Below are 16,334 nucleotides of genomic sequence, written 5' to 3'. Positions count from 1 at the left end.
CGAGGCTTGCGATCCCGTCGCCGGTCCCCGGTCCGGTACGGGGGCAACACTGAGGGTTGCGATCCGTAGCCGGACACGGAAAAAAGACAAAAAAAAAAATAAAAAAATAAAATAATAAAATAAAATTATGACACAAATTATAATACTTTTTAGGATGAGTCACTGGAAAAATATGATTCCAGAAATTTCCTTCACAGCCAGCTTTTTGAGAATAGAGCCTTTATTAAATGAAGTTTGCCTGTACTTGATTGGCTGTTGGAGTAATATATTAGATTTACTTAACAAGATCTGTCAGATTCTTTCTGCTTATCACTTCAGTTAGAAGTGTTACATTCCCAAACTCTAATGTTAATCCGAGAGCGGTGGGGAGACCTTGTGCAGGTGGAAAGGTATCATGCTGGAAAGTGCCTCTCCCTCTCAGTTTGGAAGTAAGTAATATTAGTTCTGTTGGGTTCATGTTGTGACTGTAAATACTCCATCTTTTTGTTTCTCTTTTTTTCTCATACATCTGATTTAATATATACCAATAGTCATGCACCTCTAGTAACATGCCTTTTTATAGTAAGGTCCCATGGTATCGCATAGACCACTTAGGACATCTATAATTGACACCTTTCTTAGAACAAAGTGTGTTTTAAATACATAGATATTTATCTGTCCTAAGACTTACTAGTCTTAAAAAGCTTGATAGATTAGTTTACTCTGGTCTCATACCAAATTGCTAAAAGAGCATTAGGTTAAAAGAAGATTAGTGTATTATTTTTTAAAATACGCTTACTTACTAGCTTTCCATTTTGAATTGCACCTTCTAAAAACTTTTTGTTTTGGAGAAAATTGGCATCAGGCTGTTTATAATCCCCGATTCCCTGTTTGAATTTGGTTGATTCCCATTTTCTATAAAGGAATCAGAGGTAAATGCCACCTCAAAAATAGGTTGTTTTGGGGCCGGCCCGGTGGTGCACTGCTATAGTGCGCCGCTTGAGAGCGCGGCGGCGCTCCCGCCGAGGGTTCGGATCCCACGTACAGACCAGTTCCCGCTCACTGGCTGAGCGAGGTGTGGGCGCAACACCGAGGGTTGCGATCCCGTTGCCGGTCCCGGTCCGGTCCGGGCGCGACACTGAGGGTTGCGATCTGTTGCTGGACATGAAAAAAGACAAAAAAAAAAAAAAAAAATAGGTTGTTTTGTTTTGGGGTCCTTTTTTGTGTATGCATGTGTTTTGTTTTAAAATTTTATGCCTATGTAAAAAAGTTGCAATAAACCAAGTATTGTATTGGATTACAGAATAGCTATCTTTCCAGCATTAATTTGTTCCCTGCTCAAACACTGAGGGCCTTTCATGTTCCAGGCTCTGGCTAAGGTGCACAATAGATTGTCTCTATTTTATTCTAAAAGTTAACAGGCTGTGTAGAAAAAACTTAATAATATTTCTTTTTTTCTCTTTAGTCAACAGGTTCTTGGGAGAAAAACAGGGACGGCATCTGTTCACAAAGTTACAATTAAAATTGATGAGAATGATGTCTCCAAGCCTTTACAGATTTTTCATGATCCTCCTTTGCCAGCTTCTGATTCCAAATTAGTAGAAAGGGCCATGAAGGTAAAAGATCTCAATGTATTTTAATATCAGTTTGATTAAATGAATATAACTTACCATTTATACTTAAACTTTTAGAACAAATTCTTTAAAATGCCTGTTTCTAAAACCCTTTATGAGATTTGTTTTGAGTGTTATACTTCTACATTTGTTGGTTTTTTTTTAAACATGATACTGTAATGTATAATTGTTAAGATATTTTTTCAAATTTTATAATTTAGATCAGATCACCATTTTATTTTTAAGGTCTGGCATTTGAGAGCTATGATAAGTGATATATATAATATTTTGATTTATAGTCATCAAAATGTTATTGTTTTAAGCTACCAATGCTATATAAGTTAATTTTTAACTTTATCTAAGTTTGCCTTCTTTTACTGGTTAGTATTTAATCAATGTGATTCTAAAAGAAAATCTTGAAACATAGTAATCTACTCTCAGGCTTTTAAAGTAAAAATGTTTAAATTGCACATAAGATTCTGTTGTTCTTGTTTCTGCAGATTGATCATTTATCAATAGAAAAACTCCTGATTGACAGTGTCCATGCAAGAGCTCATCAGAAGCTCCAGGAACTGAAGGCCATTCTTAGAGGCTTCAATGCCAATGAAAACTGTAGGTTCTTTTAAATTGACATTTCTGGGTTTTTTGTTTAAATTAGTGTCTACTTTTATTTTATGAAGGGCCTTTCTTAAAATGACTTTTTTCTTGATAGACTGGTTTTGCTATGGAGGCAAGACATTTCTGCATTTTAACTTTTAAACTACTAAACTTGTCCTAATTTTTCCCTTATTTTCTTCTTTCTTATTTATCTTGGCCTCATTTTTAAATGTTTGCATATTGTCTCTCCATAAATTTTTTTTTTCCTATTAAAATGGAAGCTATTTTAACCTCTTAATATGAGTCATTTCTTTTAGTTTTTCTTCTGGAATAAAGTAGCATTGCAAATATTTGTAATGTATTTATAAAATATGCCTCTTTGAGTGAGGCAGAATTCATACCTGACGTTTTTTGAAAGATATTTTGAATTAATGTATTAACAGAGTTCAAAGTAAGAAATGCAGGTACACATAGTGAAAAATCTTCCAAGTTTAATTACGCAGTAAGTATACTTATATTCAGAGCTTTGAGGGATGGTTAGTCATTTCACTCTAGGAATATAGATTCACAACACCATAATGAGCATATTTACTATCCCTCCCTCACTTGTTTTTGGCCGTGATTACCTTGTGCCCAAAGTGCATAGTCTTTAAAGTGAGATAATATAGGTGGAGTGCCTTGTAAGTAGGAAATCTTAATAGTGCTAGTAGCAGAGGTACTGCCTTTCATCATCACAGAGCCCAGCTCAGTCCATTACATTTCTTAGGTAGGTACTAGCTTCTTAGGTAGGTACTAGTAACCCTGGACTAAAACCACTTTGACAAAGTAGATAGAAACACCTGAAGAAAAGAAAGTCAGAAAAATAAATACGTATTTAGAATATGTGTTTAATATATATTTATTCAAGGAAAAGTGAAAGAATAGAGATGAAAAAGGATCTAAGACAGGTCAGAGGGTTAGCTTGTATTTTTAAAGAGGCTAAGGAGAAGGTAGCTTAAAATGCAAATGTGGGCCTTAAAAATGAAATAAAGGGTATGCCAGAAATATAGTGAATGTATTGGTTAAACCTATTTTTTTGAGGGGAAAGCCATGTCCGCTTGCCCCATCAGCGTTTAACATTAGATTTGTCAGTTCTTAATGATCTTAATTTAATTGTAGCCTTCAGTGGAAGCCCCCCTCCTTTAATCCCTCAAGCAAAGATGTGTAAATACAGATTTAAAAATTATGATTTGAATGTACAATTGAAACTCTGATTGGATTACGAAGGACACTAACCACTCCCTTTTGTTCTTTTTTCTTAACAGCTTTACTGAAATGTAATTCACATACAATTACCTCACTGAATGAGGTTGTTACTATACTCAGAGTTGTGCAACCATCACCACAATCTAGTTTTAGAACATTTTTTTTTTTTGTCTTTTGTCTTTTTTCCGTGTCTGGCAACGGATCGCAACCCTCAGTGTTGCCCCCGTACTGGACCGGGGACCGGCAACGGGATCGCAACCCTCGGTGTTGCTCCCGCGCCTCACTCAGCCAGTGAGCGGAAACCGGTCTGCATGTGGGATCCGAACCCTCGGGCGGGAGCGCCGCCGCGCTTCCCAAGCGGCGCACTATCCAGTGCGCCACCGGGCCGGCCCCTAGTTTTAGAACATTTTAATCATCCAAAAAGAAACCCTGTATGCGTTAGCAGTCACTTCCCAGTCACGCCTCCCCCAGCTACTGGCAACCACACTAATTAATCTACTTTGTAGATTTGTCTATTCAGACATTTTCTATGAGGGTACTTCAAAACGTTTGTGGAAAAATGGAATTAAAAGATAGTATGAATCTTTCTGTGAACCTTTTGAAGACCCCTCATATAAATGGAATCAGGTAATGTGTGGTCTTTTGCATGTTATTTTTAACATAATGTTTTTGGTGTTCACCCATGTTATGGCATGTTTGAATACTTCATTTATATTGTCAAATAATCCATTGTATGGATATACCATATTTTGTTATCTATTCATCATTGATGGACATTGGAGTTGTTTCCACTTTTTGGCTATGGGGAATAATATTGCTATGAACATTCAGATCCAAGTTTTTATGTGGACATGTTTTCATTTCTGTTGGATGTATACCTGGGAGTGTAATGGCTGGGTCATGTGGTAACTATTTAGCCTTTTGACATGCTTAATACCACCTTAAAATCCCATCAGCAGTGTGTGAGGTTTTCATTTTCTCCACATTCTCACCAATACATCTGTCTTGTTTCTAGGCATCCCAGTGGGTATGAAGTGGTATCTCATTGTGGTTTTGACCTGTATTTCCCTGACTGTTGAGCATCTTCTCATATATCTTCTTAGAGAAACATCTATTCAGATCCTTTGTCCATTTTATAGTTGGGTTATTTATCTTTTTATTGAATTGTAAGAGTTCTTTATGTATTCTGTATACAAAACCCTTTTCATATATCATGATTTGCAAGAATTTTCTCCCATTCTGTGGGTTTTTTCACTTTCTTTTTGGTATCATTTGCAGTACAGAAGTTTTTAATTTTGATGATGTCTGATTTGTCTGTTTTTTTCTTTTGTTGCTTATGCATTTGGTGTTATATCTAAGAATCCATTTCCTAAACCCAGGGTCATGAAGATGTACTCATATGTTTTTCTCTAAGAATTTTATATTTAGCTCTTACATTTAGATCTGATTCATTTTGAGTTATTGTTTGTGTATGGTGAGGTGTAGGGGTCCAACTGCATTGTTTTATATGAGGATATGCATTTGCTTCAGTAACATTTGTTGACTGTTTTTCCCTATTTGTCTTGTCACCCTTACTGAAATTCCCTTTTTGTTCTTTAAGAAAACTAACCATTTGCAATCTTAATTTTTCTAATTTCTAGTTTTTCAAAATAGTAAAATTCTAAAATTTTATTTGTTGGGATTCCAGAAAATAGGGTTTGTGATCTTTTGATGGGCTCTGGTTTACTTTAGTATCATCTGTAAACAAGGCTTAGTAACTCAGTATGATTGCCTGAGGGATATTTAAATTACCTTGAAAAATAAACTCTAAGCATATATTTACATAGGAATGGTTTTGTGTACTATTCATCTAAGTTCTGAAGATTGCTCTTTAGCAGAATTTTGTAGAGATATCACTGCCTGAGTAGCCAGAAAGTCTGAGTTCAGCTGCATGCTCTTGAGCAAATAAATCATTTACACTATTTTGGCCCCATTCTTCTCATCTGTAACTTGAAGATATTAGTCCAGGCTCTTCCTACCCGGGGTTTTCAAGCCCTAGGTGTTAAAGAAGGATGCTTCAAAGACTATGATTTGGAGGTGAGGGAGCAGCTTGCATGTGGGGTTGGTCCCCCAGTCCTGCTTTAATCAGGACAGTTCTGGAAAGGAGGACTGCTGGAGGAAAGGGTCTGCTGACCTACCATTTTAGGACATATGCTTTAGCTTGTTTTTTAAATTCATGTTTATGCATTTATACTATTCATGTAATCTTATTTGATCCCTTTTGTGGTGGAAAATCATGCTTTAGTAAGATCCTATACTGGGGCCAGGGACTATTGTCTGTTCTTGGAATCCCTTAGTGCAATCACCCTTAATCACCTGGCTTTTCTTCCAACTCCTAACTGGAATAACCTGAGGAAATGAGTAGCTCAGGGAATGGAGCATTTCAAGGGAGGGCTACAGGAATGCACAGACCACAGGTTTTGGACAGCCCAGATGGCAATATGGGGTTTCATGGGGGTGGGAATGGCTCAGGGGAGAGCAGGTAGGACTTTGGAGAGAAGTTCAAAAAAGGCAGTTCAAGGCACTGAAGGTAACTTGAGCAGTTTGTAGCATTGCCTAACTCTTGGAAACCAGGGTACTGCTACCTCGTGTTGTACTCTGTCAGTGCCTTATTAGGCTATCACAGTCAGTTTGGAAGCTGTGAACTACACACATCATTCCTAGTTGGGCTTAGTTACTTCTCTTTAGTCTTCACACTTTATATTATTATCTATTGGGCCATTCCTCATTTTGACCTCAATAAATAATAGGGAGAAGTAAAAGAGGAGATATGTATGTGGGTATTTCAAAAAGTTCATGGAAAAATAGAATTAAAAGATAATGCAAATCTTTCCATGAACTTTTCAGAGTAACTCCGTATATATTTTTGCTACAAGAAAACGGTAGTGTACAGTCTTGTCATACTGCACTGCCTTTAATTCCCCTTTCTTTATTTTCTTAAGTTTTCCCATTTTTGGATACCTTAAAACATGTTGCCTTTAAATATATTTTATTTTCAGAAAAAAAAAAAAAAGCGGACATTGGTAGGGATAAAATATGTTCATAGGTATACATCACAGTATTTTCTGTCTTTTGGACTGTGTTCTCTATATTCTTTTCTGATGCCCTGTCTTTTCATGAATACTCAGTTTTGATAATTGGATTTAAATTATAGTTGTTATTCCAATTCCCAGAACTAGTTTTACTCCATTGCTACACTTTAGAAATGGTTTTGCTTTAAAGATTATGTTTCTCTACCCCATTAGGTAGAATTAGGAATTAGAGTAGACATGTTTTAAAAATCAGCAACCGTGCTTTAAATCTGTAAACATTTTTTATTAATGCAGTAAGTTCAGCAAAACATCACTGATTTGAACTAATTTGTCTCACTGATCTGAATTATAAAATACGAGGGTACTTCAAAAAGTTCATGGAAAGATTCATATTATCTTGCAATTCTGTCTTTCCATGTATTGTAAAAGAAATTTGTTTGCCCTTTTTTGTTGTTTTTTGTTTGTTTGTTTGTTTTGTTTTTAGGTGAGAGTTCTGCTGGACCTGCATGTTATACATTTGTATAAAAATATGTATTAGATGTACTTGAAAGAAATTTATTTTCATCTAATTAAATGTCTCCTGCAGTCTTTTACTATATTAATTTGTTTGTATAGACAGTACCAATGGTAACTTCATTCATTTGAATTATTGCAAACTCATAAGAGGTTTTGGTTTTTTTCTTTGATTCATAAAGGAATACAGATAATGTACATTTGTTGAGCACTTTGCTTTTTCGCTTTTAATTTTTTCATTGCACATGTTTATGGGGTACAGTTTTTGTTTCAGTACATGCATATATCCTATAATGATCTAGTCAGAATAGTAAACATATCTATCACCTAAACATTTATCATTTCTTTGTGGTATAACATTCAAGATTCTCTTTTCTGGTTATCTTGAAATACACAATACAATATTATTAGCTATTGTCACCCTAGAGCAGCACCAGAACTTATTCTTCCTATCTAGCGGTAACTTTGTACCGGTTGCCAACTTTTCCCTAGCCCCATCGCCCTCCTGCCTCTTCCCTCCTCCCTGTTCCCTCCTCCCTGTTCCCTCCTCTCTCTTCCCTCTTCCCTTTCCCTGCCTCTGGTAACTACTATTCTATTCTCTGTTTCTTTCTTTTAAATTTATGTTTCTAATTGACCCATGATAATTGTATCTATTTATGGAGTACAATATGATATTTGGGTACATTCATACTGTGTACAATGATCAGGGTGCTTAGCATATCCATCCCCTCAAACATTTGTCATTTCTTTGTGTTAGGAATGTTGACATCATCTCTACTAGCTGTTCAAAGATACACAGTACTTTGTTATTAACTGTAGTCTCTCTATATTACTATAGAACCCTAAATCACATTCTTCCTGTCTCTATACTATTTGTATCCACTGACCATCCTTTCCCCATCTTCCCTCCCCATTCCCCTCACCAGTCTCTAGTAAGCACTATTCTACTCTCTACTTCTATGAGGTCAACTTTTTTATCTTCCACATGAGAGTGAGAACATGTGGTATTTCTTTGTGCCTGACTTACTTCACTTAACATAATCTTCTCCAAGCTCATCCATGTTGCTGCAAATGGCAGAATTTCATTCTTTTTTATGGCTGAGTAGTATTCCATTGTGTATATATAACACATTTTCTTTATCCAGTCATCCACTGAAAGGCATTTAGGTTGGTTCCAACTCTTGGCTTTTGTGAATAGAGCTGTGATAAACATGGGAATGCAGGTATCCCTTTGACATGTTGATTTCCATTCCTTTGGATATATACCCAGTAGTGAGAAATCTCCTTACTGTTTTCTGTTAATAGCTGTACTAATTTACAGTCCCACCAAAAATATGTAAGAGTTCCCCTTTCTCTGCATCCTTGCCAGAATTTGTTATTCTCTGTTTTTCTGATAATAGCTCTTCCAACTGGGGTGAGATGATATCTCTTTGTGGCTTTGATTTGCATTTCTCTGATGATTTGTGATGTTAAGCATTTTTTCGTATACCTGTTGGTCATTTATATGTCATCTTTCAAAAAATGTTTATTTAGTTCCTTTGTCCATTTTTTAGTCAGATTATTTGTATTTTTATAATTGAGTTTGAGTTCTTTTTATTCTGGGTATTAATCCCTTGTCAGATGCATAATTTGCAAATATTTTCTCCCATTCTGCAGGTTGTGCTTTCAGTCTTTTGATTGTTTCCTTTGCCATGCAGAAGCTTATTGGTTTGATATAATCCCATTTGTTAATTTTTGCTTTTCTTCCTTCTGCTTCTGAAGTATTATTCATAAAATATTCTGCCCAGACCTATGTCTTGAGGTGTTTCCCCTATGTTTTCTTCTAGAATTTTTATTGTTTTGGATCTTACATTTGAGTCTTCAATCCATTTTGAGTTGATTTTGGTGTATGTTGAGAGATAGGGGTCTAGTTTCATTCTTCTGCATATGATTCTCTGATTTTCCCAGTACCGTTTGTTGAAAAGGCTGTCCTTTCCCCAATGTGTGTTCTTGGCTCCTTTGTCAAAAATCAGTTGTCTGTAGGTACGTGGACTTACTTCTGAATTCTCTGTTCTGTACCTTTGGTCCGTGTATCTGTTTTTGTGCCAGTCCAGTTCTGTTTTGATTACTGTCACTTTGTAGTATACTTTGAATTTGAAGTCAGGAAGTGTGATATTCCCCCCCACCCCCTGCTTTGTTCTTTTGGCTCAGGATTGCTTTGGCTATTTGGGGTCTCTTGTTGTTCCATATAAATTTTTTAATAGTTTTTTCTATTTCTGGGAAGTATGTCATTGGTAGTTTGATGGGGATTGCCATTAAGTCTGTAGATTGCTTTGGGTAGTATGGTCATTTTGACAATATCGATTCTTTTGATCCATGAGCATGAGATGTCTTTCATTTTTTGTGTGTGTCTTTAATTTCTTTCATCAGTGTTTTATAGTTTTCTTGTAGAGATCTTTCACTTCCTTGGTTAAATTTATTCATAGGTATTTTGTTGTTGCTACTGTAAATGGGATGGCTTTCTTGATTTCTTTTTTCTGCAAGTTCATTGTTGGTGTTTAGAAATGATACTGATTTTGGGCCAGCCCCGTGGCTCACTCAGGAGAGTGAGGCGCTGGTAGCGCCAAGGCCATGGGTTCAGATCCTGTATAGGGATGGCCAGTGTGCTCAATGGCTGAGCGTGGTGCGGGCCACATCGTGCCGAGGGTTGTGATCCTCTTACTGGTCCAAAAAAAAAAAAATGATACCGATTTTTGTATGTGACTTTGTATCCTGTAACTTTATTGAATCTGTTTATCAGGTCTAGGAGTTTTTTGGTAGAATCTTTAGGTTTCTCTCTATGTAAAATCATGTCATCTGCAAACAGGGACAACTTGACTTCTTTCCCAATTTGGATGCCCTTTATTTCTTTCTGTTGCCTAATTCCTCTGGTTAGGACTTCCAATACTATGTTGAATAGAAGTGGTGAGAATGGGCATCATTGTCTTGTTCCAGTTCTAAGAGGGAAAGCTTTCAGCTTTTTCCTGTTCAGTGTGATGTTATCTGTGGGTTTGTCATGTCTGTATTGTATTAAGATACTTTCCTTCTATACCTAATTTGTTGAGAGTCTGTATCATGAAGGGATGTTGAATTTTATCAAATGCTTTTTCTGTGTCCAAGATGATCATTATTTTTTTCTTTCTTTTGTTCTGTTGATGTGTTGTATTACATTTATTGATTCGTGTATGTTGAACCATCCTTCCAGATCTCTTTATCATTATATAGTGCCCTCCTTTGTCTCTTAGTACAGATTTTGATTTAAAGTCTGTTTTATCTAAGTGTAGTAACTCCTGCTCACTTTCGTTTTCCATTTGCATGGAATATCTTTTTCTATTCCTTCACTTTCAGTCAGTGTGTGTCTTTGTAGGTAAGATGTGTTTCTTATAGGTGGCATATGGATGGGTTGTGGGTTATTTTGTCTATTCAGCCAGTCTGTGTCTTTTAATAGAGGCATTTAACCTATTTACATTCAAGGTTATTATAGATATGTGAGGTCTTACTCCTGTAATTTTGTTGGTTGTTTTCTGATTGTTTTGTGTATCTTTTGTTCCTTTCTTCCTCTCTTATTGTTTATCCTTGCAATTTGGTGGTTTTCTGTATTGATAAGTTTTGGTTCTCTCTCTAATTTGTGTATCTACTCTACCAGTAAATTTTATATTTTCAGGTGTTTTCATGATGATTGTTATTGTTCTTTCTCTTCAAGATGTAGCATTTCTTATAAGGCTGGCCTGGTGGTGATAAATTCCCTTAATTTTTGCTTGTGTGAGAAAGACTATTTCTCCTTCATTTCTGATGGATAGCTTAGCTGGCAGTTTATACTTTGAATATATCTTCCCATGCTTTCCTTGCCTATAGGGTTGCTAATGAGAAGTCTGCTGTTAGTCTAATGGGGATTCCCTTATAAGTGACTTGATGTTTTTCTCTCGCTGTTTTTACAATTGTCTTTGTCTTTAACTTTGGATAGTTTGACTGTAATGTTTCCTGTAGATGATCTATTTGGGGACCTTTGAGTTTCCTGGATTTGGATGTTCGCATCTTTCCCAGGCTAGAGAAATTTTCAGCTATTATATCACTGAATAGGTTTTCAGTATCTTTTTTGTTTTCTTCTCCTTACATTAATACCCATAATTTTGATATTTCTTTCCTTAATAGTATCCCTTAAATCTTGTGAGCTTTTGTCCATTCTTTTTTATTTTTATTTTTTGTCTTCCTCTGTTATTTCAAAACTGCTGTCTTAAAAATCAGAATTCTTTCTTCTGCTTGATCTACTCTGTTGTTGTATGCCTCAGATGTATTTTTTTATTTTGTTCACTGAATTCTTCAATTCTAAGATTTCTTCTTGATTTTTTTAAATAATACCTATCTCTGTTGAATTTCTCATTCAGATCATGAGTTGTTTTTCTGATTTTATTGAATTCTCTTTCTCTGTTTTATATCTCAGTGAGTTTCCTTAAGATCATTAATTTGAATTCCTTTTCTGGCAAGTTGGCAATTTCTGATTCTTTGGGATTAGTTACTGTAGCATTATTTTGGGTTTTTTTGGTGGTGTCATGTTACTTTATTTTTTATGTTTCTTGTTTCCCTGTGTTCATATCTGTGCATCTAGTGGAACAGACACATTTTTGAGTTTTGTGGAGTGGCTTGCATGGGGAAAGACTTTCACCTGCAAATGTGTTGTAGGGTGCTGATTGGGTAGAGTGCAATGGCTTTGTTCAGAGTGGATGCAGTAGTGTACACTCTGTGTAGTTTCTTTAGCTGTAATCTGCTTTCACTATGTCTGCTAGTGACTCAGCAAACTTGGCTTGGGAGATGTATGGTGGCAGTGGCACAGCTTTGCTGGGGTGTGATTGTTGGGTTGGTTCACAGGCCTGAGGTGTGCACATGTACCCTGTGGGTCAGTCTTCTTGGAAACTGGCTTAGTGGGGTTGTGATTACTGGATTGATTCTCAAGTTGGGGATATGGGCATATGGTTTGTCAGGGTCTCCAGGACTGGTTTGCCAGTGGCAGGGTTGTGGAATATACTAAAGAGCATATGTACTTCATAGGGCCTGGTTTTCCAAAGCCTTGCAGTTTCAAATATTAACCTTGCGGAGGATTGGAAATTTTCCTCAGGCTATAAAGTCTCTGGTGTAAGACAAAGATTTGTAACACAGCAAGGTTGCTGGCTCAAAGACAGACTAGTTACTGATTGTTATGTAAAGATACTGAGAGATTAAATGGTGCCCCATGTGAGGATGTTCTCCACGGATTGGAGACTGACCTGCCAAGCATTAGAGAGAAATAGGACGTCCCACGATTCATCCCAGCAAAGGGAGTCCCTAATAAGGGAGACAAAATGCACCCTGGTAAAAGAATCACAGGTGGCTTTTGATTAGTGACTGCACACCTGTGACAGGTCAAAGTTAGGCTTTTTCAACCCCGGAGATATTTTTTCGTTTACTTTTAAAATATGGATATTCGTTAACGAAAGGGGAGACTGAACATACATTACAGCTCCAGTGTCTCCTTAAAGCAGCAGGCTGTAAGTAACTGAATGTAAACTGTTAGCGGATATTAAACAACCATGTCCTTGATACCTCAAGGAAGGGAGCCTTAACATAAAAATTTGGGAACAAATTCGTCACTAGTTAATTATGCAATGGGTCTCGTTAAGGCTTCCCACCTAACAACTAGGAATCTATGTCAAGTCGCTCTGAGACCTATCCAAGACCTTAACAAAAAACTAAGACATGTTTATGTCAGCAAAAAAGGATAAAACTTAATCTTTGCCAGTGACTGAGAGAACTTTAAATTGGACAATCTAAAGTAAAGGAAGTTAATATTTCTTTACAGTGTTAGTATTGTTTGAGCATGTTTTTCTTATCTGCACAATGCTTCTCCCCTCTCTTAAAAGCAGTGGTTCTTTTCTGAACTGCATGTACTACTCTTTTTCTTCTAAAAACCTCAGGAGTCAAATGGTTTCATCTCTGATTGGTGGCTCAACTCTTGAGCTAACTAAGCCGTTTGAGAAACAAAAACTAGACTAAGATCTACCTGTTTAACTGGATGGTCTCAAATTTTCTGGCATCCTCTTGGTTATCTTAAACAGACTTCTAAATTCTCTTCTGGTCTCATCTGTGTATTTCTTCACAAAATCCTATTGGTAGAATTCTATGCTATCTTCTTAAAGGAAGAAAATCGTCTCTGTATCTTCTTGGAAAGGTTTGCATACTTTGTTTACAGTGTAAACTTGTTATCTTGCTTTCTTTAAGGCAAGGTGAGCCTCATTGACAAGTTTTTTTGAAAAAACACAATCTAAGCCTTACTGTCCTTTTTACCAGTGAGCTTTCTATTACATTTGAAACAAAACCTATAAGATTCTTACTTTTTCTTTTTTTTTATGTCTGCATATATGCATGTGGAAGCTGTATGTTATGTCTATATGTTGTTTGTTTGTGTAACTGTTTTATGTGCAAGGTACCAAATTGGCTTATAATGAATGCACACTCATTAATTAAATAAGTATACTTTTCAAGTTCACGTGACTTAAATCTTCTAAAGTTTTGATAAATATATTTTCAAAATTTGATTCAAGCCTTTTACCTAAATTTAAATTTGTCTCTAGGTCATTATGTCTCCTTGTTATCTCAGCTCTGCCTCCTGGCCATGCTGGGAGAAACAATATCTTTTAGATACTGATGGTGAATACTGCCCTCTGCCTCTCTGGATTCCACTTGGATCTAAATGCCATGTGGGAACCTGGGAACTGAAATGGCTAGTGAAAAGAAACCTATGCCAAATATCGCATAGGCCCTAGTTAGCATTAGCTGATAAGAGTATAATACACCAAGTTTTTGGCTGGGAAACCATAAATATGTATTTGGTAAATTGAGCTAAAACTAAAACTGGGCTTTATATAATTTCCTCTGATAAATGGATGCCTATTTACTAACCTAAATATGTAAAAATGTACTTATCAACACACATTATTGCCTGGGTTTACTGATCAAACAGGATTACCAAGGTCTTTACACTTAATTGCTCCTGATGCAAAGTTGTAAAAGGTTTTCTTTGTCCCTTAGATAACTAGTTTAAAAAACTTATTTCATGATAATTTCTTGTGCTCTCTGCCTTTGAAATCCTTTGTCACCTTGGTTTTATTTTTTGTAGTAATTTGTGTTTTTATTATTTAACTAAATGTTTTAAGCCTTTTGTTATTTAACAAAGCTTTCCAACACGAAATTCTGAAAGTTTAAAATAACTTTGAGGAATTCCTAGTGCCCTGGAAGTTCTCAAAGAATATATAAAAGGTATATCATAACTAATTGGCTTATTTAATAAATTACACTATATGGGAAAGCATTGTCAGTACTAAAGGTGTTATGGATATGTGTTCCAAAATTTTGTAAGGTTCTTAAATATCTGTGTCTTGATAAAAATGCTACCAGTCATAATCTTGGTTTAATTATAATTTTAAAATGTTATGTCTTCAAATGTTTCATGGAACAAAAAAACTCTGATAGGTACAGTTTCCTGACAAACTTTGAGTTTATAGCTTTAAACTGAAGTTCCAAAATTCTAATGAGGAAACTGCTGGGTTTATGAAATCGTTCACAAAGGTCAAAACAACAAAAGGTAATTGATAAACTAATTAAAAAGGATTATGGGTTTTTACAATGTCCTTATTTTACAACACTGCTGTTTCTCCTAATGCTTTTCCAAATGTAAGAAAACTCTCGGACTTCCAGTCAAGATGGCGGAATAGACGGTCCCTAGCATCACTCTCTCCCACAAATCAACCGATTTAAACTATAAAAACATAACATCAAGTGCATATGGTACGGGGAGACGTCCAGCGGGGGAGGCAGAAGCTCCGTGGAGACCACATGCCCTGCGGGGCCACCGTCGCACGATCCGGCAGCACATGGGTCATTCTCCAGGATAGATTATGTATAAGGTCACAAATCAAGTCTCAACAAATTCAAAAAAATTGGAATTATCCCATGTGTTTTCTCAGACCATAATGGATTAAAACTAAAAATCAATAACAAATGAAACTCTGGAAACTACACAAACACATGGAAATTAAACAGCACTCTACTGAACGACGTATGGGTCCAAGAAGAAATCAAGCAGGAAATCAAAAAATTTATTGAAACTAATGAAAATAATGATACATCATACCAAAACTTGTGGGATACTGCAAAAGAAGTATTAACAGGGAAATTTATTGCATTAAATGCTTACCTCAGAAGAATAGAAAGATGGCAAGTGAACAACCTAACACTTCACCTTAAAGAACTAGAAAAACAAGAACGATCTAAACCTAAAGCTAGCAGATGGAAAGAAATCAGCAAGATCAGAGCAGAACTTAACAAAATTGAAACCCAGAAAACAATACAAATGATCAACGAATAAAAAAGTTGGTTTTTTTAAAAGATAAATAAAATTGACAAACCATTAGCATGGCTAACAAAAAAAAGAAGAGAGAAGATTCAAATAACAAAAATTAGAAATGAAAAAGGTGATATTACAACTGATTCATCTGAAATACAAGGAATCATTCGAGACTACTGTAAACAACTATATGCCAATGAATTTGAAAATCTTGAGGAAATGGATAAATTTCTGGACACACACAAGCTCCCTAACCTGAGCCATGAAGGCGTAGAAAATCTGAACAGACCAATAACAATAAAGGAGATCGAGGCTGTTATCAGAAGGCTCCAAACAAAGAAAAGCCCAGGACCAGATGGATTCACAGCAGAATTTTACCAAACATTCAAAGAGGAATTGACACCGATTCTTTACAAACTATTTCAAAAGATTGAAACAGAGGCAATTCTACCAAACTCATTCAATGAAGCAAACATCATTCTCATACCAAAACTGGGTAAAGATATAACCAAAAAAGAAAACTACAGGCCAATATCCTTGATGAATATAGATGCAAAAATCCTCAGTAAAGTACTAGCAAATACAATACAACAACACATACGTAAAATTATTCACCACAATCAAGTGGGATTCATCCCAGGGATGCAAGGTTGGCTCAACATACGCAAATCAATAAATGTGATACACCATATTAATAAAATCAAACACAAGGACCATATGATCATCTCTACAGATGCTGAAAAAGCATTTGATAAAATTCAACATTCATTCATGACAAAACCCTCTATAAGTTAGGTATAGATGGAAAGTATCTCAACGTAATTAAAGCCATAAATGATAAACCCACTGCCAATATTGTTCTGAATGGGGAAAAGCTGAAAGCTTTTCCGTTAAGAACAGGAACCAGACAAGGATGCCCAC

At 35.9% G+C, this 16,334-nt stretch overlaps 1 protein-coding gene across 1 annotated transcript in view; it reads left to right on the top strand.

Moving 5' to 3' along the window:
* Positions 1-2,397, top strand: part of LOC103610659 (mediator of RNA polymerase II transcription subunit 14-like) — a 26,743-nt gene extending 24,346 nt beyond the window's left edge. The window contains exons 9-11 of the mRNA XM_008594777.1: positions 296-428; positions 1,445-1,595; positions 2,093-2,397. Of these exons, the coding sequence (XP_008592999.1) occupies positions 296-428; positions 1,445-1,595; positions 2,093-2,218 (410 nt within the window). The 3' untranslated portion in view covers positions 2,219-2,397. The remainder of the gene's footprint in view (positions 1-295; positions 429-1,444; positions 1,596-2,092) is intronic.
* The last annotated feature ends 13,937 nt before the right edge of the window (positions 2,398-16,334 follow it).

This window comes from Galeopterus variegatus, unplaced genomic scaffold (genome assembly GCF_000696425.1).
Source record: "Galeopterus variegatus unplaced genomic scaffold, G_variegatus-3.0.2 Scaffold11529, whole genome shotgun sequence".
In the NCBI taxonomy this organism is placed as follows: domain Eukaryota; kingdom Metazoa; phylum Chordata; class Mammalia; order Dermoptera; family Cynocephalidae; genus Galeopterus; species Galeopterus variegatus.
This window is presented reverse-complemented; position numbering and strand designations above follow the sequence as displayed.